The following is a 27,147-nucleotide window of genomic DNA, read 5'->3' as shown; positions in this document are numbered from 1 at the left end:
TAAGATTTTTTTTTCTATTATTATTTTTGTTTAATGCTCATTATTATGATTATAACTTTATATTCATTTTTTTATTACGCAATTTTTTTTTTGAAATAAAACTTAAATTATTTAAAAATACATAATTAGCTTTAAGAATAAAATTGTTATATTCATATATATATTTTTGCTTTAAAGCATATTTACTTTCTTAAATAATTACAAAAGAAAAATAATTACATGAGAAATAAAAAAATATTTTTTTTTATCATAAATTATATATTTTTTTTTATACCTAAAATTCACAAAAATAAACTTCCTATGTAGATAAAAAAATATAAACGTCTAAGTATATATTTTTAGTTTTTTTAAAATGTATAATTACAATGAAAAATATTAATAAAATATTAATAAGAAAAATCGTAAAAATGTAATGTAGAAAAAAAAAAATGATGAAAATAAAATATATAGATATTATAATATAATTAAAATGGGTAAAATATATGTTATTTTTAATATTTAAAAAAAAAAAAAAATCGGATACATCAATAATAGGTGCATTATATATATAATAAAGAATATTATTTCAATAAAAGAATAATTTAATAAAACTTAAATATAAAAATATAGATGCTTATTCCTTTTTTTAAAGTTATTGTTTTAACTATAGTTTTTTTTTTTTAAATCTTTCTGTTAAATAACTTTATGAAAAAAAAAAATTATTGAAGGTATTTTAAATGTTTGTAAGTTATTAACACTGATATAAAATGCAGAACTCTTTATCTTCTAGACATATTGATATTTTCTGTAAACTTCGAAGAAATGTTTTTTCTAATTTCAATAAAAGCGATATAATTGATCAAAACAGAATTCAAATAAATACTTTAAATGATAATGCGAGTTATAGTAGTGAATACACAATTCAAAATTTAGAAGATTATAATGAAAATCATAACGAAAATGGAGGAAAATATAAAAATATTTTTGATATAACTAAAGAAAATAATATACATTATAATTTGGTAAAAGAAATTAATTTATATGGAGTAAATTTAAATGTTGATATATTTATTTTAAAAAATTCTAACATTATATTTTTTCTACAAAATATAATTAATATCTATAATCCTTTAATTAAAAGTTTAAGAACAATTTTTACTAAAAATGACTATAATATAACATGTTCTTCTTTATATAAAGAATTTTTAATAATTGTTTTACATAATTCATTAAAATATTCTTGTAATTATTAAAAATATAATAAAATATATAATTTAATAAAAATGTGTATATTCATATAAAAAAAGTAAATAATATATAAAAATATGCTTACTCCTTTTCATAGATGTGGATATTTAAATGAATATAGAATACGTATATTTTAAAATTAACTTTTTAGACAATTATTATGAAATTATAATATAAAATAAAAAAATAAAAAAAATTATAATTATATATATATATATATATATATATATATAATAAAAAACATTGATGCATGTGTAATTAAAAATAAAGTTAAAAACTTTGTTAAAAATAAAAATAACCAATAGTTATATATATATGCATACATTAACATACATATACATAAAGTACATTGAATTTTTTTTTTTTATTATATACTAAGGTATACAAATATATTGTATAGAAAAACAAATACTCAAAGAAGAAGTTATTCTAAATGATTGCGATTATTATGAAAAAATTTATATCCAAAAAGACAGCAAATATTTTCTATTAATAACAAACAAAAATATATTAAAAGTTTTTGATTCAGAAAAAAAAATTTTTATTTTTAGTATATATCTACATCTAGAATATAGCAATATTTTACAGTAATATATATATATATAATAACAAAACAAAAAAAAAAAAAGATAGAACACAAACATCTTTGAATATAAAAAGAAGTTAATAGTAGTATACTAATAAATATTAATTAAAGAAGATTAAAAATTAAATAACCAATATTATCATATTAATTATTTTATAAAAAATACAAAAAAAAAAAATTTTTTTTTTTAGATATCATGACTTTTTTATAATTTTGAGAGAAAGAAAACTATACATATGGAATTTAGAAAAAACATATACAGGTAACAATTTTCTTTTTATATTATATTGTATTATACATTGTTTATGCAAATAAGTTATTTTTTACTAGGTTTAAAGTTAAAGGAAAATAATTTGGAATTAGAAGAAAATATTTTTGTCAATTGCTTTTGTATATATGATAGAAATATTCTTATTGTAACTACTAATGGGAGTATATTTTTGTGGAAAGTTAAATTTTAAAATAAAAATTTATAATTTTATATATATGTATACATATATATATATTTTTCTTATATTTATATTTAGTTATATCTACATGCATTATTCTTTTTAATAATGTAACTACAGAATTTGACTGAAAAAAAGGAAATTAAAAATGAAAATAATGGGGAATGTTTTCATAAGGACATAATTAATTATATATATTACTATGAAAATCATATAACCACAAAGGGAAATGAATCTTTAAAAATGTAAATATATTTACTTTATTTAATCATAATTTAAAAATCTTTTTATATAAAATTTTATTAAAATATAAAATTAATTTAATTTTTATTACTTCCTTTATTTTATTATATTTTATTTATTTTTTCTATTTTAGATGGAAATGTAATTTTAATATTTCTAGGATTTCAGAAAGCAATGTTTTGACTATTAAATTATTAAATGAAATTAAAATTTCAATAAATATAAATAATATCATTTCTCATGATAAGTTTTTTTTAATCATTGATAAAAAAAATTGTACTGTTTATGCTTCCAAAAAAAATAATTATGATGATATAGCTATATTTTACAATGATCATAATAGTAAAATTAAAAATATTTTCTGCTCTGATAAAAATATATTCAGTTTTGGATTAAATGGAAAAATATATGATTATAAAAAAGATGATAACGGTATTGAAAGAAATGTCTGTTTATATAAATTTAAAAATTGTATTACATGCCTAAAATATTTATATACTGAAAATGACTTTTTCTTTTTTTGTCTTGGTTTTAATAATGGATTAATAAAAATCATTAAAATAAAACATTTATATTTAGATATTCTATATTGTTTAAAAACTAGTAATAATCAAATAATAAAAATTGAAAAAAACGAAGAATCTGAATTTATATGCGTTATATCCGAAAAGGAACCTTATGTTTTTTTTTTATTTAAATATTTTAATGAATTTAAACCTTTGGGTTATTTAAAAATTTCAGAGTGTCTTATAAAAAATTGCTTCTATTTTTCTGTTTCTAATTCTTTTTATATATTAGGAGATAACAATTACTTATTTAAAATTGACGTAGAGAGTTTAAGAGAACAACAAAAAAAAAAAGTTCAGGAGATGGATAAAAATGAACTAGGAAAGAGAAAAGACGATACCGTAAAAAATAAAGAAATAAATAGAAATGAAGAAACAAAAAAAGAAAAGAAAAGAAAAGAAATAGAGGAAATGGATAAAATTGGAAATGAAAAAATTGAAGAAAATAATAATGTATATGACTTAAATATAAAATATGAAATAATTAAAATACAATTTAAAGAAAATAATAAGAAGAAATATAAAAGTGATGATTATTTTGTTATTTTTAATAATTATGATAATAATAATAATGAAGAAAATGAGTATGAAAATATAAGTGAAAATGAGTATAAATTAGATACTTCTTCAAGTGATTTATCAGATGATTCATATAATAAAATGAATTTTTATAGAGATAAAATTGCTTTAACAAAAAATATAAATGATGTAGATTTCGAAAAAAAAAAAATAATTTTTGAAAATAAAAAAAAAAACTTAAAAAAATATATTGAAATTCTTTTTGATGAAAATGTCTTGAAACAATTAGAAAAGGTAAAAAAAGAATATCTTCATTCTTTGAGCATAAACCTTGAAAGAGGTGAAAGAAGAGAAGAAATAAGCGATAACTTCAAAAATAGGGTGAAAAATGAAATAAATATAAGTAGCGTAGTAAAAATAAAAAATAAAGGTTTATTTTTAAGTACTTGTGGAATAAAAAACGATTGTTTATTTTTTTTAAATTTAAATAAAAAAGGAGTTAAGAAAAATGGTATTACTACTATATCTCCCATTATTGTATATAAAATTAATAATAAATATTTTCAAGCAAAAACTTATATACAAAAAATGATAATAAATGAAAATAATTATCTATTATTCTGTCTAACAAACAATAATGAAATATATATTTTTTCTACGAAATTTTTGTTTCTCTATTATTATATTAAAATTCCGTTTTACGAAAAAGTAAAAGACTTTTTTGTGAACAAAAATAATAATAAACAATACATATTTATATGTGTAAATAATAAATATATAAAATTAAATTTTACTTTTTCATTCTTTCATTTATTTAATATCATTAAAAGATATCATTTAAACATAAGTAAATGTTTGCATTCATTGAAAGATGAAAATATGATAACATATGATTCTTTATTTAATTTTTTTGTCGAAGAAATTCATGATTACATAATAGATCAATTTATAAAAAAAAAAAAAAAAAAAAACATTATCATTCCTTTTACATTTAAAGATATAGAAGATGATTTAAATTTTATTATACAACTATTTCACCTAGAAGAAATGAAAAAAAAAGAAAACAAAAAAAAGGAAAATGACATAATGGATATATGGAACTTCATAAGAAAAAATGAAAAGGAAGATCAAAAAGAAGAAATAGAAGAAAATAAAAAAAAAATTGATTTAATATTAAATTATGATCAGAAAAATATTAATATATTTTTTAATTTAAATAGTGATATCAAGGATCATGATATTCAATATAGCTTAAGAGAAACAAAAGAAGCCAAGAAAAATGAAGACAAAATAAGAAAAGCTTCATTGTATAAAAAGAATGTTAATATAAAAATTAAAAAATTAAAGAGGAAATATCAAAAATTGAATAGAAAAAAAAAATTTATAATAGACACTAACTTATCATATTATTTATATCTAAATTTAAAAAAAAAAATTCAAGAGATAAAAAATTTTTTTACATATAATCAACAAATTTATGATAGAAAAATAGAATACCTTTCAAAGAAATTTATAAGATTAAATTTTTCAAAAAATCTTTTATATACTTCCGATAAAAATGTTACCACGAAGTGCATAAAAACATATTTAAAGTATAATAAATGTAAGGAATATAGAAAAAGTAAAAAAGAAAAAATAGGAAAAAAAAAAGAGAATAAGTCATTTGATATAACAACAGAAATTAATGAATATATACAAAATTTTGAAAAATTAAGGGAAAGAAATAAAAATTTAAAGACCTTAAATGATGAACAAAAAATTGAGGAAATCTCACAAAAAAAAAAAATATTAAAAATGTATGAAGATATTATTTCTAAATTAGACAATATAAATGAAGAAGAAAAAATGAACCAATCTCCTAAAAAGATATCTCATATCACGTATGTGTATATATATATATAAAATCATAGAAATGCTTGTATGTATATTAATTTTAAATAAATAAAATACTAATATATATTATTTTTGTCTAATGAAGTGAAATAATTAGGAACTACGAAGAAAATAAAAAAAAGTTATTAAATCAAATAAATTTTATTAAAGAAGCATTCAATGAAGATTTTAATTCATTAAGGTCTAGGATAACAGTTGTAATATGAAATATTGCAGTGTATAAGAATTATATTTTTATATTATCATTTGTGCATTTTTACTTTTTCTTTTTCTTTTCCTCTTCTTTTAGAAACTAATTCAATTGAGAGATGAAATATCATTTTTAAAAGATATGTTAAAAAATAAAAATAAAATAAACAATGAAGAAAAAGATTATTCTTGTAAAAATTACGAAGAACATAATAATGATGAAGAAAAAGAAAGTAAAAAAGATGAGGACATATATGATAAAAATGATGAAAAAGAAATAAAATATGAAGAAGAAATTGGCAAAGAAAAAATGGATAAAATAAAAAAATATGAAATATTTCTACAGAATACTAAAAATTTTTTACTTCTAAATGAGAAAGATACAAAAATATATAAAATATCAAGCATCAGTTTTGACCAGAAATTTTTTGAAAATAAATATAAAAATTATAATAAAAAATATATAGAAAGTTTAATAGAAAAAATGATAAAAAAGTTTGATAGAGAAATTCATTTATTAAATATGAAGAGAATACAGGCTATAAGAATTGTAAAATATATATCCTTGAAAATTATTTCCATTGATGAAAAAAATAATATATTAACCGAGTTGCGAAAGAAGGAAATAAAATTAAGAAAACAAAAAAAAAAATATATAAAAGAAATGAAAAACATTGAAAATGAAATTAATAAATATATTGATGATATAAAGGTGCTCTTAGAAGAACTGGAGAACCACAATGTAATTTTTTAAAAATAAAAAGCAATTAATAATAATTGATTCATTTATTTTTAATTTTATTTTATTTTATTTTAATTTTTTTTTTTGTTACATATATATTTTTAGAAAAGTAGAGATCAAATATTTGATAAACTAAAACAAATAATGGGGGATAATAGTTTATGTTATGATATATTAATAAAAAGTTTAAAAAAAAATCATGATGATGCTTCTGATGATAGCGAAGGTAGTGATAAATCTGATGATTTAGATGGTAATAATTCGATTATTGATATTTATAATAAGGAAGAAATAGATTCAATAAAAAAAGAGAATATAATAATTCTAAAAAGTATTAATAGTATAAAGAAAAGTATAGAAAATAAAAAAAACGATCAAAGAAAATTAATAATTAAAAAAAAAAATATAGAAAAAGAAGTGGAATTAATAAATGAAGAAATTTCTATAATAGAAGATGATAAAAAGAAAAATATATCTGAAGTGAAATCTTATATTACCCTAAAAATATCTAAATTAAGAAATATTGATTACCTTTATGATAAAAAAAAATATCGTCTAAATCTAGCAAGTAACTGTACTATTCTTAGTTTAGAACAGTATAAAGATATAATGAAAAAAATTGAAAATTGTTTAAAACAAAAGGAAAAATTTCTTTTTAAATACAAAAGTTTAAAAAAAAAAAATAAAGAATTAGAAAATATTAATAACAACTTACTAAAAAAAGCTAATGATAAAAAAAAAAATTTAAAAAAAAAGTTAAAAAAGAATGATATAAAATTTGATTTTGACGATTTAGAGAAAAAATTTCAAGAAAAAAAAAAAAAGGGTGTCTTAGAAGAAATAAAAAATAAAGAAAATGAACATAATCAAAGGATAAATGTAATGAATAAAGAATTAAAAAAAAAAATTAGACTTTTAAATGAGGTAAGAAAAAAAAATACTCTTCTATTAGAAAAAATTAATGAATATATTCAAATGCTCAAAAGGATAAAAAGTGAAGAAAATTATAGATAATAGTTTTTTATAGAAAGATTTTAAAATTTATTATTTCTATATTTTCTAATAAAATTTTTCTCTATAGCATTTTTGTGTAATATATCTTTAATATTTATACTAAATTCTCCATAAAAAAAGAGAAAAAAATAGAAAGACTTCAAAATTAACTAAAATTTTTTTCAAATGAAAGTAAAAAATGTACCACATATATAATAATACCTAAAAGCATATATTTATATGAGAGCTAAAAAGCAAGCTTTTAAAAACAATTTCATTTTTTTAAAGTTTTTTTAAAAGTAGCTTACAAAAAACATATAATCAGAAATAAATATAAGTTTTTTTTTTTTTTTTTTTTTTACATATACATTTTGAAAAATTTTTGTTTTACCTTAAAAAAATATGTACGTATATATTTTTATATGAATACGTATTTTGAAAAAAACTCACAAACATCGCCATTAAAAAGGAAAGAAGAGAAAAAAATAAAATAATAAGAATAAAAAAATAAAACATATAAATGAAAAAAAAATGAAAAAAATGAAAGTATAATAGAGATCAAATAAAGGTTTTCTTCTAATGCGTTTTTAATTTCGTGTTTATAAAGTTTAATGTGTCATTTTTTTTATATTATTTCTTAGAAAGAATTTAATAACTTTCCTTTTTTCTATTTATTGCTCAAACTTATATGTAGATAAATTTTTTTTACGTATTCCATGAAATATTAACTTAATATTTTTTTTTAATTATAAGCTATAAAAACATTAAAAAATATATATGAATTTTAAATGGGTGGTCATATCACAAAAAATATAGAGTACATATTCATTTACGCAAATATACATACTATTTTTTTTTTTTTAATACCAAAAATTGTAGTAAAAAATACGAAGAAATAAAAATAGAAAGATTCACTAATAGAGTACATACATGAAGCAATTAATGCATATGTATATATATTATTTTGAACTAAAGAAAAAAAAAAAAGGTGAAAAATTTTCAATAATATGATAATAACTCAATACTGGCAATTTTTCCTTCTAAAACAGAAAGAATTTACATAATGCATGTAATGTATGAATTTTTACAAGGTTATACTCCCTTTATTTTATAATGCAATAATAAATTTTCTATTAATTTAATGAATAATAAAAACACACATATATATGTATAATAAGATTACACTCTATTTAAATATATTATTTTCTAAATGTTCTATATAACTATCTTTTTTTTTTTCAATATAATTTAGTTTTTAAAGATATATTTATTCATTTTTTCTTTTATATCCTATCTTGCCTATTTAAAGCAATTTGTAAATATATATATTTTCATTTATAAGTTTATCTTGGTGCCAAATAGTATTATTTTGTCATTTATAATATAATTGATATATTTCTCTTTTTTTAATGCTTTCATATATATAATAATTATTTTCTACTTTTATTAATTGCTATCATCATTTTATTTGTTTTTCCTTATGCTTTCTTTTATCATAATTTTTAAATACGAATTTCAATTCTTCTTTTCCCTCAATAATTTCTCTTTTTTCTATTGATTGTTTTTCTATATCTCTATCACCTTCTATTTTTTTGTTTTTAGTTGTTTTCAGTGATGATGATCAATACCTTTCTTTTTCACCTAATTCACTATTTATTTCATAATATATAATTTGGTTATTTTCTATATCATTTAATTTTTTTCTTTGATCTATTTTTTTCTATTTTTAATAAGTTTTTCTTTAATCTTCATTTTAATTTTTTTTTTTTTTATATCTTATTTTGTTTTTTCTTTTTTCATTGCTTCCATCTATCATTATAATTTTCATCTTCGGATTTATTTACTTCTTCATTAATTTGTTGTTTATTTTGTTGTTCTTCATCATCTTGTTCTTCTTGTTCAATATCATCACCATCATCATTACCATGGTCTCTGCCTTTTTGTTCTTCATCTTCTTCCTGTTCATCATCATCATCCTCATCTTTATCTTCCTCTTCTTCATCTACTTCTTGCTCATTGTTTTGATTTTTTCTTATTTTTTCTTCTTTTTCTTCATCATCTTCTTGTTCATCTTCCTTTCCTTCATATTCTTGCTCATTATCATCTTCTTGTTCATCTTCATCTTCTTCTTCATCTTCCTCCTCTTCCAGTTCATTATCTTCCTTTTCTTCATCATCTTGTCCATTATTTCCCTTTTCTGTTTGTTCTACATCTTCTTTTTCTTCATCTTCTTCCTCATTATTTTCTTTTTTTTGTTTTTCTCTTTTTCTTACTGGTTTTGTATACTCTTCACTTTCATCTTCTTCTTCGTCTTCTTCTTCCTCTTCTAAATCATTATAATTATCATTCTGTTTATTATCTATTTCATTTTCTCTTTGCCTCTTTTCTTCTTGAGCTTTTTCAATTTCTTTAACTATTTGCCTATTTTCCTCTCTTTCTAGTTCTTCTTCTTTTTCCATATCTTCATTTCTAACTTTATCTTTATCGTTATATACAATTTTGTAAGCCTTTTCATATTCATTTTCTGATTCGTTTTTCGATCTTCTTAGTTTATATTCAACTTTTTCAAGATAATTTTTTAATTTTAAATCTCTTGATTCTTTCCATTTTTTCAATTTTAGATTATCTCGACAAATAAGAAGATAATGCTTAATTAAACCTATTAATTTTTTTTTGAAAACAAGAAAAGCATAATTATTCTCATGTATAAATTCTTGTTTACTAATAGATGGTTTTAACCAATTAGGTACATTGACAATAACTGTTAGAGCATATTTATATAAATTTCCTTCATATAAAGATGGAGTAGGAGGATATTTAGATAAAGATAAATTATAAGCAGAATCGATAAACGGAGCATCTAATCTTTTTATCAATCTGTTTTTATAATATAGTAAAATACCTGCTTCACAAACTCTTTTTACTTCTATTGATGTATTGTCGTTATCATTTAAAAATCCCAACATAATAAAAGAACCATATTCATAATCTGATGGTGTAAATAAATAATGAAATTCTACTTGTTTATACAATTTCCTTTTTAGAAAACTATATAATGTGTATTTACTAGTATTATTTATATAATACTCATCTTTTATTTTTAAATTTTCCATATATAAATTGACATAATTTTCCTTTTTTACTTTTTCATTTTCTTCATTTTTAATTTCATTGTTATACACATTTCCTTTTTTGATATTTACATAATTCTCATTCTTTTCATTTTTCTTTTTTGCTTTTTTTTCATTTTCCTCTTTTATTTCATTATCACTATCTTTTATTTTTTTTATTTTTTTCCCATCTATATTTTCATTATTATCTTCTTTAATATTTTCACCATCATTTTCATAATCTTTTTCAATTTCTTGTAATTCTTGTTCTGTTTGTTGATTTTTTTGTTTTTCTTGTTCCTGTTCTTGTTCTTGTTCTTTTTCTTCTTCTTCTTCATCATCATCCTCTTCGTTTTCATCATCATCATCTTCGTTTTCATCATCATTATCTTCATCATCCTCATCTTCATCTTCCTTATCTTCTTCTTCCTCTTCTTCATCTTCCTCGTCATCTTCATTTAAATCTCCATCTTTTTTCATTTCTGTTTCCATTTTATGTACTTCACTTCCTTCCTTCTTTTCTTGCTTTACTCCATGCTCTAATGCTTCCTGTAATTTTTTTTTTTCTATTTCAGCTTGATCTTTCTCATTTTGATCTTCTTCATTTTCATTCTCCTCATTTTGAATGTCATTGTTAATCATGTCGTTTGTTTTTTGTTTTTTCCTTTTTTCAATTTTATCATTATTTTTCTCAATATCCTCATTTTTTGATTCTTCTTCTATTTCATTTTTTATTGGTATATTATATTTATCTGCATTTTCCTTAGATTCAAGATTTATATTATTATTATCTATATAATTTTTGTTTTCTTCGGTATTTTCTTCTTTTATATGATATTGACTATCGTTCACTTCTTTATTGAAGGATATACTTTCTTTATTTTTTTCCTTTCTCTTTTTTATTATTTTTTTATTAAAATCACCGTTATTATTTTTTTTTAATTTTTTTTTATTTTTTCTTTTTTTCTTTTTTTTCTTTTTTTTTTCATTAAAATTATTCTTATCGTTTCTCATACAAGTTGGTATGAGTAAAGTATTTTGCAAAAATATATTAGTGCTTCTTCTTAAATATAACCAATATAAATATGTAGATAGGCAATAATCTATACTATCTTTAGGATGATCCCATAATGGAAAAATTGAACTGATGTTATATTTTTCTTTAGAAATGGATGGATGCAAATGAGCATTATATTCAAATAAATTTAACTTTTTTAATGAACTATTATAATATTCATATTGATCATATTCCTTATTTTGGGTTTTATTTTGCACAGGATGTTTGGTATGTTTTTTATTCACATCGTTATTATTATTTTTTTCAATACTTTTACTTTCATCACATGAATTTGCATTAAGTTTTCTTTCCCTTTTTATATTATTTTTATTACTTTTTGACTGATTTTCATTATTATTGTTGTTATTTTCATTGTTTAAATCATCCTGATTATTATCGTTATCATTTTTTATAAAAGAGCTATTATTTTCATTATATTTTTTTATATTTTCTTCATTTATGCAAATGCCTTCTTTTTCATCTTTAAAGGGAATACTTTTATAGTCACTATTATTGTTAGCTACAGAAGAGTCCTTTTCTGTTTTGGCTTTCTTAATCTTTTCATCTTCAAAATTACATTTTCTCTTTATATCTCTATTATTTAATTTAACATCTTCTACACAATAATATTTATTACTATTACTGTTATTATTGGAAGCATTTTTTCTTTTTTTACCGTATTTAATCTCTTCTAAACTTAAAGGAGAGCTGCTTAAATATATGTTATTATTAGCTGAACAAAATACGATAAAATCCATATCGTCTCTAAAATCCCAGTATAATAATCTAGTTCCACTATATGTTCCTAAGATATTAATTTGTTCAGCTAATAAACTAGGACTATTAAATGGAGTGTAAGACATTAATAATTTTTGATGATGCCTATGCTCTGATTTATTTGCTATATTTCTGTTTATTAATTCTTTATTTGGTAACTTCCACATGCATAATGGAGTAGCTAATTCTTTAGCATCACAATGATTCATTAATTCTAAGGATAATAACCCTATACCTATTGTATGAACAGTTCTAGACATAATAGCACAACTAGAGGAAATTCTTGCATAAGCCATTTTAAATCCTACACCGTATTTTAAATCAAATGTATTATTTGCATTTGCATTATAAAAAGAATCTTCATCATATGTTTTATAATCATAATCTTCATTATTACTATTTTCTCTTTTATTATTTAGTTCATTAGAATCCTCTGGATTATTTTTGTCATCTGCACATATAGCTTCTTTATTATTTATATTAGTTGTGGTACTGTTTTCATCATTTTCCTTTTTCAAATTAATATTGTTTTCTTGTTCTCTCTTTCTTTTTTTTTTATGTACTTCTTCATTTTCTTTTTCATCTTTTTCATTTTCATCATCCTCTTCGTCATAATTGTAATCATTTTGATTTTCTTTATTTTTTTCATTATCAATATTCTTCTGCTTTTGTTTTTGAGAGGATTCTCCATTTTCATCTAATAAAGATTCTTTATTATGTTCTTGAGAATTATTTTTTGAATTTGATGAATTTCTATTTACATTTTTATTAGAATTACAATCCTTATCACTTTGATCATCATTAAATTCATCTACCTTATGGTTGACAAAGCCACTATTGGGTAAATTATGCTTCTTAACACTAGTATTATTATTATTATATAATAAATTTTTGTCATCATTTTTATAATTTCCATACATTCTTAATATTCTATTCATAGCGTTGAAATCCAAACCTTCTCCATCATCTTGAATAGATAGCATACCATCATGCTCAGGTGTTAATTCATATTTAATAAATACATTTTCAGCTGGATTATTTGACTGAATACAGTTATCAACTAGGTTGGCAAATGCACCAAATAGCCATTTCTGCAAAGTACAAAAACTATACAATAAGCTAATCGAATGAGTATCTCTAAAATAATATAGAGGCATTTGAGTAGTTGAAATCTTTTCTCTTGATGAATCATATTCATGAATTCTTAATGGATTTTCTCCTGTAAGTGATAATAACCAAGCATCACCAAATACTGCATTTTTCTTAAAACCTCCTTGTATAAATATGCAAGGAATTGGGTTTTTATTTGCTCTTCCTAATACATTTTTTGATTCAAAAAAACAACCTACATGCCTTTGTCTTCCATTATATATTAATTCTTCATTATATAATTTTCCTTTTAATAAATACCATCGTTTTTGTGAAAAAAAATAAACATATATTTCATCACTAGAAACGATTTTCCTTTTATTATCTTTAGTAACATATGTTATTCCACTACATAAAAGCATTAATCTTTCAATAGTTTTTGGCTCTGCTCCTTTAAAATCTTGATGTCTTTGAGTTATAAAAATACTACTATAATTAGACCTACATCCTATTTTTCCTTCATATACTTCTCTTTGCCATTCTCCTGTTACTCTTATTTTTTTTGTGAATTTTTTGTCTTTTTCATTATCAGATGATTCTTTATCACTAATATAGGTATTTGAATTATTATTACATAAAGTATTTGCTGAATGATTATTTTCAAAAGAATTTTTTTCATTTGAATTGGGATTATTAGCGGCATTTTTGTGACAACAAGCTTTGTTGGATTGATTATTATAAACATCTGTTTGAATAATATCACTTGGATTGCATGAATTCCCATCACGCAAATTAGAATTATTTGAAATAAAATTTTTATTGGTATGCAATTTAAATATCCACATATCATCTAATAATTTTCTTTCTTTAAAATTTTTAGAATTATCATAGCATTCTCCACCAAATAAACATAAAGTATTAGTATCAGACCATACTAAATTCATTCCATGTCTACCTATTGGTACTTCCTCACTTAAATAATTTATACGTACCCACATATTTAATTGAAACAAAAATATCCACATATCATTTAAATTAATAATATTATTATTATATAAGCATTTACCACCAAATATTATTACTCCTTCAGTAAGACTAGATTTTTCTCCTCTTAAATGCTCACTTTTTGCTGGATATACAAGAGAAGAATGTTGATCTCTAGGTAGTGGCAACTTTCCTTTTACTGCCCTTAGAGACCATTTACGTGTTTCCATATCTAAAATATATATATCATTATAATATATATTTTCATTACTACCCCCAAATAAAAATATGGATAATCCATTTTTTAATGAAATTAAATGAGTAGTATGGCCATCTCTTTCTTCAGGATAACTGCCACCTAATGGAAGTAATTTATAATTATAATAAATTAAACTAAATGTTAAAGTATGATTAAAAGGAACCTTTTTATTTTTATTGTTTGAACCACCAAACATATATAATTTGTTACCAAATTTTACTATACTATGCCCATATAAAAATGCATGAGGCGATTCATTCATAATTTTTAACCATTTTATCCTACCAAAAACAGATGATATCAATATATTTTTAATATTATTCATTTTATAAGTTTCTATATTTTTTTTAATTGCTTTCATTAACTCCTCTTCATCATCAGAAAAATTATTTTTGTTGGAGCATTGCATATTTAAATTTCTAGTTGCACATATATAATCATGAGGAGTGAAATTATTATTATTTTTATTATTATTATTATTAAAAACATTATCACATCTTAAATTTAACATATTAGCATTTTGATTATTTTTTTTATTTAAATTTAATAAATTATTACAAGAAATAGAATACTTTTCATTTTTTGTATATTTCAATAAATTATTTATATCATTTGATGCTTTGCTATTTAATAACTCTTCATTTTCTATATTTAATCTATCATTGTTTAAAGCATGATTATTATTCATATTGTTGGTAGCAACATTTGATAGTATACTAGAATAAATATGGTTATTTAAAATATTGCTACTTAGATTACGATGATTAAATAACACATTAGAAATATTATTTACACTAGAATTATTTGAATTATTGTTCATGAAATCATAAGAAGATTTACTTAATCCAAATGCTGCTTCTATTCGAGCTAAACCTGATGCATCTGGAACTACATTTCTATTAGGATCTTTTTCTAATTTTCTGATTATGTCATGTAAAATATCATGACCTACTACTGCACCAATATAGGCATATATTTTTCCATGGGGCAATTCATTATTTAGAAAATCCGTGACTATGCCCCTTATACACACACGTTGATCAGGTGTTGTTATATTGTGGTTAGCTAATACTTCTAACAAATTAAATAGCGTTGGTCTATAACCATAATTTTCATTATAAGATTGTTGTGATTTATGATTATATATATGATTATTTTGATGGGAATTTTGAGAATTAAAGATATCACTATGTGAATGGTTATGTATATGATGATTTATATTTTTTTGTCTATTTGTGCATCCTAATTTACTATTTTTTATCATTTCATTATTTGATGTAGAAGATATCTGAGGTGCTGCAGAATTTCCATTTGGTACATTTTTGTTATTTAAATTATTTGAATTTATATTATTATACAATTTATTATTCTTATCATCATAACTTACATTGTGGTAAGATAGCAAGTGAGGTTTATGAGAATGAGGATTATTCATTTGATGTAATCTCATTTGTTTCGCATGCTGAATTTGCTGAATGTGCTGATGTGTTTGATCTTTTGATTGAGAAGTTAAGTTTGCAGCAGCAACAGCATGAGACACTATATTATTGGTGCTATTTGAATGATTTAAATTGCAACTTTGTTGATTTACAACTTTATTCGTTTTTTTATTACAAATAACAGAATTATAATTTTCATTATTTTGAAAACTATCATAATTATTTTTAGAATTTTTCATTATATTAGCAACTGGTGGTTGTTGAACACCAGGTGATGTGTGCTTTATATTATTATAGTTATTGAATTTGTTATTTGATAAATTATTTCCATTGCTTATGTTATTATTAGTATTATTAGTATTACTATTATTATTACTAGTATTACTATTATTATTAATAGAATTCATTGTACTGCTAGTATTTTTGTTATTATTAGCAACGGAATTAGTAGTATTGTTATTACTATTGCTCATAACAGAGTTACTACTATTAACTCTTTTTAATTTGCTATTATTATTAGCTGCATTATTAGAAGAATTATTACATGCTAAAGTTTTATTAAAATGAAATAGTTGCTCTAGCCAATCAGCAATCTTTGTGTTAAAAATCCTTGTTCCTGTGTTTATGTCTATACCTTTCTTTGTTATACTAACCCCTATACATTTATATTCATCATTAACTTTTTGAACATGCAAAGTTACTCCATCACTATTTTCAGGTATAAAAATATCATATACTTCTGAATTTTTTTTTTCGTTTATAGCCTTGGTTGGATCTAATATAAAATATATACCTGAGTCATCTTGTAAGCATTTGATTAAATCTAAATTATAATTAGAAATATTAAAGCTTTTATTCATCTGAAAAAAGAAAAAAAAAAATATTCATAAAAATACAAATATACATGTTTATATATGCGTACATACTTATACTGAAAATTATATTTTTCATATATATATATATATTAGTAAAATACATATAGTTTCTTTATTTTATATTATATTTTCTTATAACTACATTAAAATTTTATTTTTTAATATATACAAATAAATCTCATTTTTTTTTTTAATCGCTTACTTTATAATTTTCTTCACTATGTAACTGACTGTTGAATGAATTCATTTGTTTCTCACTTTTATTTATATCATCAATTTTTGATCCATTTATTTTACTCATTTGAACAGTAACTTCATTTAAAAAACTTTTTTTGATAATTTTTTTTTTTTCTTTTTATTTTTTTTTTATTTACTTTAATAGTATAATTACTCAATTTAAGAAAAAATACAACAAGTACTAATTACATATATCTTTTTTTTTTTTTTTCCTTTTTAATTAATAATTTACACTAAATTGAAAATTCAAATAAAAATACAGTTCATATGTTTCCTTATTTATTTTCTTCTTTATCTTATTTTACTCTTCTCAAAGCAATTCTCATAATAAAAAAAGGTAAAAAAAAATTAATAAAATCAAAAATAATTGTAAGTAATTTTTTATTACAATATGAAAAAGATATATTATATAAGTTTATATGTTTTGATATAAAAAATAAATTTATAAGTGTCCATACAACTATAAGAAAAATTTTCTTAAAAAATAAAAGTAAAATTATTATAATTTAAATTTTCCAAAAAAAAAAAAATATACATATAATATATATATAAATCTAAATTTACAACACACGAAAATAAATATAAAATAATATAATATATTTTAATCTTATAAATAAAATATATTAACAATATTTTTTTTTTTTTTTCATTTATAGTTTATATATGAAAAAAAATTTTAATATTACATGAAGACATATGTTTCAGTGAAAAAAGAATATATATATTTTTCATAAAGTTACAATATTTACATGTTTACACAAATTTACAAAATTCATTTAATAATATAAATAAGTTTCTTTTATTTTATAATTTTTTATATAATTTTTTTTTTTTTTTTTAAAATATACGTTATTTAAAACTAATATTTAATGTAACAAAATTAAAATTATCAAAAAGGAAAAAAAAAATGGGGGCAGTAATAAAATTCATATTTTATATATATTAATCAAAATGTATATATATATATATAAACATATATATAATTGTAAAAAAGGAAAAAAAAAAAAAAGGAAAAATAAGATTATATTTATGTATAAATAAATATAAATTACACAACTTTGTCACTTAACATTTAATTTAAAATTTATTGTTATATTTTTAACAATTCATATAATTTTTTAAAAAAACTGCTAAAAATTCTATGTAACTGTTTTTTCATATTATTTGTATTTTTTTTATATGATTGATGCATTAAAAATTTTCAAATATATAATAGTAAAAAGGTATATGCATATATATATATATATGTATATATATATATAATTTTAAGAAATTTTTTTTGCATAAATCAAATATTCTTATAAATTACTCATAAGATATATATATATATATTTAATGCAATTATTTTTTCTTTAAATATACTCGTATAATTATATAAATAGTATTTTTACTTAATTTTACAATTTTGCTTTTGACGGTGTAATAATAAGCATTAATTCGCACAATTTAATCATTGAAGAAAAAAAAAAAAATTCAAAAAGTATAATAAAAATAATTTTAAAAAGTATATACTAGTATTTACATATGCATACATATATATATATATATATATAAATGTATATATATGAATATATTTATATATATATATAATACTTAAAACAGAAACATGCTTAAAGTGATATATTTTTGTGAAGTATCATTGCAAAAAAAAAAAAAAAAATAATAAATAAATTAAATAAAATAAAAAAATTTCGTGTTTCCATATATAACAAGTAGAAGAAAAGACTTTAAGCATAAAAAATTTTTTTTTTTTAATTTATCTAATTATATATCTCTCATATAACTTTTTTTTCCATTTTAATAATTGGCAGTGTCAATTTATTATTATTACATTTTATTAAAAAAAAAAAATTATATTCATAAAAAAGTACTATTTTGTTATGTATGTTTTAAAATTTTAATAATATATATTGGCATATTAAAAAAAAATGAAAATGTAAAATATTTCAAGAAAAAAAATAATCTCACTATACATATATATAAAAAAAAAAAAAAGATAACGTATTGCTCTTAAATATTTTTAATCTATAAGCTTTATATTTTATTTTAAAATGCACATGAAAATATAAATACTTTTCTTATATGTAAAGAAAAATGTTTTAAAATTATACTTAATAATAAAATTAAAGCGCTTGAAATTTTTTTTCTTTATGTAATATAATAAATATAGCATTTATGAAATATTCACATAAAAGTATTTCAGATTTCTATTTAATCATTTTGTCAATAAATGAAAAAAAATTGAGTAATATGCAACATAAAATAATGTGCACTAAAGAAATATTTTTATTTATTTATGAAAATTTTCTTAATTTTATATTTATTTTGTTGTAATTATTAATAAGATTTTTGCTTTACTATAATAATTATATTTTTCTTTTTTCAAATAATAGATTCTAGTTTACATGCAATCATACAGTAAAATTTTCAGACGTAAAAGAAAAATACATAAAAAAAAAAAAAATGGAATTATAATGAAAAGCAATTTCTTGCTTTCATTAAATTTTTATAATTAAGTAAAATAATAGTTCATGAAAAACATTATTTTATGTTTTTCTATTTTAATATTATACACTATCAAAATTTTGATAGAAGTTTAAGTACAATTAAAACTTAAAGCTATAGCTTTAATGCTTCTTTATACTGCATATTTTTCCTTTTTAGAAATAAAATATAATATCTTAAAGACATATAGTTTTATATTTATCGAATATTAATTAATAAATTTACAGTATATTTCCTTTATATTTTATTGAAATAAATTCATATAAAATATTTTTTTCATATTATCTATATTCATTGAATACTGTAATGTTATACAAAGAAAAAAAGAAAAAGTAATAATTTATAAATGAGTTCATTTAATTTTTATAGGTATACTCATTTTATATTAGAACTAAAAACTTATATATATTGTTTTATATTTATATAGTTTGAAAAATTGTAAATGATTTAGGTTTATCATATATGTATCTTTTCGAAATAAAAAATGTCTCCTGTATGATACGAAATTCATTAATAACTTATTACATATAATTTTTTTTAAAATAAAAGGTTATGTAATATTTTCTTATTTTTCTCTTATTTTTTTTTTAACTTGTTATTGTTTATATTATTTTTGTTATTCTATATTTTTAATACTTTACTGTTCTACATTTTTTCTATTTTGTTTATTCATTGTTTTTAATTTTTTAGTTTAATTATTCTATGTTTCTTTTTTTTTTTATTCTAATTTAGTTTTTCATTTTACTTTTTTTTCTTATTTCTAATTGTATGTATGTTTTTTTTAATCTCCATATTTTTTTTAACAAAAGATATTTTTGTTTTATTATTATTTTGCCACTTTATTTTTATTTATTTTCTTTCATTTTATGTTATATTTTTAATTTTTTAGGTAATTCTAAAAATTTGAATTTTTTGTCAAAGTAATTTTCTTTTTTTTCTTCATTCATCAAGCATGCAAAAGCCATATAAAAATCAATATTATTTTGCTATTTTTTTTTTAACATAAAAAAAATTTTCTTCGAAAAAAGATAAAAATTGCTGTTTTTTTAGCGCTTTTTTATAACATAGTACAGTTATATTAATATGAAATTAAAAAGTTTAATAAAAAAATATTTTATGTTTTTTGTAAAATTAAATTATTTTGTTAAAAAAAAAGGGGGCCTTAAAATATAAATAAGACAAATGTTTTAATAAAGAAATAAAGTATAAGAAAAAAAAAAAAAAAAAATACAATAAAATACTTAACACAAATGCACAATTTTATTTGAGATAAAACAAATATATATATATATATATAAAATTATCAAAAATTAAAATTTATTAAAATATATTAAATTGCTCCATGATCTTGAGATATATTTAAAACAATGTATAAACATAATTAACTCTAAGTTATTTTTTCCTTCAATCGTATATATTTGCTATTCTAGTGAAATTTTTCTTTGAAATTTTTTCTAATTTTTATGATGAACTGAGTAATGTATTGGAATTTATAAAAAAGCTTCTTTTATATAGCATGCAGACATCTTTTTATAAAATTTTTCAATTTTAGTTTTTTATTTTATTATTACTTCTTTTTTTTTTAGATAAAATTAAACGTTTTATTAAAATTAAATCAAATAAGAATTGTTCTATAATTAAATAATTTCATATAATGCATTAAATAAAAGTTAAGTTTTATAATATTCACAAGAAAGTTAAGCTTTTTCTTATTTTTTTTTTTAGAAACATAAAATTTAAAAAGCTAAAATTTGCAGTGTAACGTTTAAAAAAAAAGTAAAATACTAAAATGATTTTATAAGATTTTTTAGTATAAATTTATTTTAATTATTACTTAGTATATCCCAAATGCCCAGGTACTGATTTTTAAATTATAAAATATTACATTAATTTTTTTTTGACATTTTTTTTTTACGTTTTCCATACATACAAGAAAAAATAAAATAATATACTTTATACATAATTATCTTTAAGTCATCTGTGTTTTTTAATTCTTAATATATATTAAAACAATATTAAACACAAATTTTTAATAGAGAATGAAGAAAAAAGGGGAAATTAATATTCTGGAAATATATTAAAAAATATATTCTTTATATTTGTGAAAATATTTTTTTGGCATTGTTTATAAAATAATTCAAGAGAACAATCTATATCAAAGCATTTTAATTTTAAATAAAAAAGTAATTATCTAAAATTCTATTTGAAAACTTATTTTTTTTTATTTTAACAGCAATACATATATAAATGAGATAGTAGTTAAAATATAAAACAATCAAAACCAAGTTATTTTATTCATAAATAAAATTTTTGTAGATATTTCAAAAAAGTTAATTTTATAATAACAAAAAATATATATACTCATGTAAATTTTATATTATTTTTTATATACATAAATTTTTTTTTTTTTGTTACAAATTTAAAAATATTTTATACTAAATATAAATTATATTTCACTGCATTTTATCTTTAAATATTTAAGAAATTTAATTTTTTTGTATTTTATAATTTTAAGAGAAAAAAAAAGAAAATTATAAAAGGTAATTGAAATAATTTTAGTCAATTTAATTTATCCTTTTATTTATATTATGATAAAGAAGAGAAAATTAAAAATTGATAACAAGCGTATAAGAATTCCGTTAGAAAAAGATGAAGACTTAAAAATTCAAGAAAATACTATAAAAGAATTAAATCATCAAAGTTTTAATATATTGAAATTAGAAACATCAAAAAATCTTAAATTACTTCAAAATTTAAGATTAAAAAAGAAAGGAATAAATTCTGACAATATAAATTATGAATCAAAAGTTTTAGAAAAAAATGAAAAAGAAAAAAAATTATTAGATAAACAATTTACAAAAAACTTTACTGAGAAAGAAATAGAAGATGCTCATGTAGAGTCATTTATAAGAGAAAATATGAAGGAATTTTATGAAGAAAACGAAAAGACAAAAAAACAAAAAGGAGAACAGGATGATGTTATTAAAGATTTATATAAATTATCGGATCATTTGAAAGTTAAAAGCTCTATTAATGACAACTCTGAAAAATTAAATTGCATTACTGGAATCACTGAGATTCCATTGCCGGTAGAAATTAAATTAAAAAATATCGAGGAAACAGAGAAAATTAAAAGGAAAATTTTAAGAAAAGCAAAATTTATTAATAAAGAAAATAATAGTTAATATTTTTGCATATTATAATAAATAATGATTTATCACATAAAAAAATATTAAATTAGAAAAATAAATAGTTATTAAATTACCATATGTCAAAAAATTATATATGCTTATAAAACTACAATGAATTTTATTTTAAATTAAAATTACATAATTTTTACTTATCTTGATATAACATAATAAGATAAACTTTTTTTTGAGTTAATTTTTTTCGAAATAATAAAACATCCATTTTAGCTATTTTTTCATTTAAAATTTGATTATATTTAATAAAAAATTAATTTTTTTTAAATTAAATACTATTATTTTTCCTAATAATAGATACATATTTTTTTTTACTTTTTCAATTTTTATTATTTCTTCTATGCTTTAAGAAATTTAAAAAAAAATAATAATTTGTCTTTTTAATATCTTTATATTTATATTTTCATTTCTATCTTTTTTTTTTTTTTTTGTGTGTTTTATTTTATTCATTTTTTTTTTATATTACTTTTTTATCTTATTGACCATTTTTTTTAAGTTTTCATATTATCCTTTCCTTATGTGTTTACTTTTATAGCTTTTTGTATGGATTCAAAAATGAACAATTTTATTATGAATATACATTTCTAGAAAACCAATAAAAAAAAAAAAAAAAGGCTATAAATGTTTTTATATATAAAAATTTTATTAAATAAAAATATCAACTTTCTTAAGGTATGGAGAATTTCAATTCACTAAAATTAAGTTACAATGAATATGAAACCTTACCTAGATTTTACGAAACAAATGATACTCTGGTAATTAAAAATTACAAAAAAAAAATTTTGTTTAAAATAAAACAAATGAAAACATATATTTATGTTTATTTATATGTATAAATAAGTATATAATTATTATTATTAAAAATGTTTTATGCGTAAGAGTGAAGATACAAATGATGAATCTGATAATTCAAATAAGAGGAAAAATCTAAATGATGATTTAAATAAAGATGAAAATAACAAAATAGAAAAGTATATTAAGTTAAAAAATAATATAAAAATATGGGCTGGTACAAATAAAATAATTAATTACGAAAAAAAGAATGTATTAGAGTTGAATAAAATAATCTATAATTATAATAATAAGGAAATTAATGTTTCTAGTAATTCAAAGGTTCTAAATATAAATAATAATAACTTAGAAGATTTATGCTTTATGAGTGATCTTTTGAGGCATATATATAATCAAAAAAATATAGAATCCACTATTAATTATTCAAATATTATTTCCTTAGATATTTCTTTTAATAATTTAGTTACAATAAATGATAGTATATTGGAATTAAATAATTTAAAAGCATTATATATCCACTCAAATAAAATAGAGAGCATTAACGAAATTCAAAAACTTCAATCCTTATCTAAATTAAAAAAACTTACTTTAGAAAATAACCCTATTATGGAATTGTTTAACAAATTTTATCGGTATTATATATATATATATTATATTATTAAATAATATTATACAACATTAAATCGCACCTTAACATATATATTTATATATTTTATTAAAATGTAATAAATATATTCTATTATTATTTTTTTTTCATATAAAAGTTAAAATTCTGTATTTCCATTATCTTCTAGAACTTATTTTTTAATTACGTTTCATTCTATTTTTTCCTTATTATTTTTATAGACCTTTTGTAATTCATTACTTACCTCATATAAAATCTTTGGATTTTCATGATATTACTAAAATAGAGAAAAATAAATCAGATATAACTTTTAATACGCACAAATATAAATTTAATTTGCAATAAAAGTTTTGATATTCTTGTTTCATTTTTTTGAAGGATACCATAAATATAATTATTTTTTAACTTAACATATTTCTGTTCAAAGAATAATTCTTTTTTTACTTTATTGTTTATTTTTTTTTTTTTTACTTAAAATAGGTTATACTCATTTTTAAGTTGCTATTTTTTATTTCCATATATATAGAATATTATTTTATAAACTCTAAAATAAACAAAAATATATATATATATTATATTATTTTCACGATATGATAAAAAATTTTAATTATATTTTTAAAAAAAAGTAAAAATCAAAATAAATTTTGTCATTTGTAATTTTGTTGTTTGTCAAAGCACTAAAAAAATATAAATATATCATAAAAAGTATTAAAAATTTTATTGAATTTAAATTAAATTAAAAATTTTCTATATTTTTAAATTATGTGTGAGAATAATATTTTATTATGAAAAGGTACTTTCAATTTTTCCAAGAACAAAACAAAAAAAAAAAAAAAAAAAAATACATATATATTAAAAGACTGTAGAATATTATACAAAAACGCAAAATAAATAATAATATAATTTTAAGAAATTTCAAATAAAATTTTGAGACACAATTTTTTTTAATAAATTCATTATTATTATAATATTTATTTAATAAATTTGGGTAAATATGTTAATGTAGACGTGCAAAGATCCACAAGTAAAATATTGTTACATAAAATGTATGCACATTAAGTGAATTTACATATTTATATATATATGTTTTAACAAAAATAATTATGTTATTAAATTCATTATTATTAGTGGTAAAATCAAACTTTAAAGATAAAAAAAATAGAAAAAATGTAAATTTATAAAAATGAAACATACATTATTTATTTTTAAAAACATATATATTAACAATTGTGCATGTAAAAAAAATTAAAAAGAGCAATTATGGACAAAAAAGGTGAGTAACCGTTCAAGTGTTTCTTTTTTTTTTTTTTACATGCTGTTGATTTATATAACAAAATTTGGAAGAAAAAAACTGTAACAAGATATTCTTAACTTTTTATTTAATGTGCTTTTAGACTTAAAAACAAAAATAAGAAAAAATATTACATATTTAATTTTATGTAAAACATCTAATAAAATTATATTTTATAATAAGAATAATATTTTTATTAATTTTTTTTTTATATACAACGAAATTAAAAAAATGAAACATGCAATGGATTTTTCTCTATACACACAGTTCCAAGAAAGTTATAATTTTTCTATGAATGTAAGGAATAATTATTTTTTTTTATTGGTACTTTATAAAATTTTGTAAATTTAAAATTTTCATTATTCATCTTTTTGTTAATATTTTATAATATTTTAAAAAATATTTTTATTTAAATTTATAATGCATCAAAAAAAAGAAAAAAAATAAGCTTTTTTCTATTTAAAAAATTTTATCAGACATATATATTCATTTTTATACGATCATTATTTGAAATTTAAAAATTTTATGCAAATGGAATTTGCCAAACAATATATTTTTATGTATGTTAAAATTCATAAAATAATTAGAAATAATCTTAAATTTTATGTAAATGCTCATGTATATGATGTATATTTATACATGTATGTATAAACAATAATATTGTATTAATTAAAATTTGGATTATATTTTATATTATAAATTACATTTTGAATTAATATTATTAAAAGTTATATATATTCATGTATATATATATATATATATATATATATATATATATATATATATATATATATATATATATATATATATATATCTATATTTTGTTTATATGCAATTTTCTGTATGTATTTAGATGCAAAAACTCACATGTTGTATCCTACATTTTTATTATATCACAACAAATACATAATTTTCTGATGATTTATATAACTTAGAAATATATTTTATTTTAATTTTTAATAATTTTTTTTTTTAAGAATTTGTTTAATTTTAATATTTTGTTTTGAGTTAAAAGTGTTCACAATTTTTTTATAAATTTGGATTTAATTTTTGATCATTTTCATGTATTTATACATATATCTTATTTAAGAATATCAAATATTTGGATCCATTTTCTGTAACTCCTTTTTTTTTTTATTAAATTTGATGATTAAAGAAATAAGCATAAAAAAAGAGCTAAATAATATATTAATTTTATTTGCACACAAACTTTTACAATTTTTTTTTAGTTGTATACATTTTAATAGAATCATAAAAAAATATATTTATAATATCCATAATAATTTTATTTTATTAAATTTTTTTTTTTTTAAATGGAAAATTTCCTAAAAATATATATATGAAATAATAACCTTATATATCAAAATATATATATATATGTATATAATAACGTATTAATTATGTTTAAATTTTTAATTAAGCTTTCAAAGTTAATATTTCTGTGAAAATTTATTCTTATTTTTAATTGTACAAAATATTATATATTTAATTTTTTCT

At 18.6% G+C, this 27,147-nt stretch overlaps 4 protein-coding genes across 4 annotated transcripts; 3 read left to right on the top strand and 1 right to left on the bottom strand.

The window, feature by feature from the left end:
- Window positions 1-746: 746 nt before the first annotated feature.
- On the top strand, window positions 747-7,428 carry PRELSG_1212800 (conserved Plasmodium protein, unknown function; the record flags this gene model as incomplete). The annotated part of the gene is made up of 9 exons (XM_028677903.1): window positions 747-1,221; window positions 1,607-1,814; window positions 2,005-2,075; window positions 2,144-2,262; window positions 2,383-2,507; window positions 2,639-5,470; window positions 5,569-5,680; window positions 5,773-6,414; window positions 6,520-7,428. 9 exons carry the CDS (start codon window positions 747-749, stop codon window positions 7,426-7,428), a joined length of 5,493 nt encoding a protein of 1,830 aa, XP_028534245.1.
- Window positions 7,429-9,203: 1,775 nt separating this feature from the next.
- PRELSG_1212700 (conserved Plasmodium protein, unknown function) lies at window positions 9,204-17,298 on the bottom strand (the record flags this gene model as incomplete). Its single annotated transcript, XM_028677902.1, has 2 exons — window positions 9,204-16,982; window positions 17,200-17,298. The coding sequence occupies 2 exons, from the start codon at window positions 17,296-17,298 to the stop codon at window positions 9,204-9,206; spliced, it is 7,878 nt and encodes a 2,625-aa protein (XP_028534244.1).
- Window positions 17,299-22,327: 5,029 nt separating this feature from the next.
- Window positions 22,328-22,924, top strand: PRELSG_1212600 (conserved protein, unknown function; the record flags this gene model as incomplete). The annotated part of the gene is made up of 1 exon (XM_028677900.1): window positions 22,328-22,924. One exon carries the CDS (start codon window positions 22,328-22,330, stop codon window positions 22,922-22,924), a length of 597 nt encoding a protein of 198 aa, XP_028534243.1.
- A 692-nt stretch (window positions 22,925-23,616) lies between these two features.
- Window positions 23,617-24,704, top strand: LLR14.1 (leucine-rich repeat protein; the record flags this gene model as incomplete). Its single annotated transcript, XM_028677899.1, has 3 exons — window positions 23,617-23,697; window positions 23,822-24,366; window positions 24,581-24,704. 3 exons carry the CDS (start codon window positions 23,617-23,619, stop codon window positions 24,702-24,704), a joined length of 750 nt encoding a protein of 249 aa, XP_028534242.1.
- Window positions 24,705-27,147: the final 2,443 nt, after the last annotated feature.

The sequence above is a fragment of the Plasmodium relictum genome (genome assembly GCF_900005765.1).
Source record: "Plasmodium relictum strain SGS1 genome assembly, chromosome: 12".
Classification (NCBI taxonomy): domain Eukaryota; phylum Apicomplexa; class Aconoidasida; order Haemosporida; family Plasmodiidae; genus Plasmodium; species Plasmodium relictum.
This window is presented reverse-complemented; position numbering and strand designations above follow the sequence as displayed.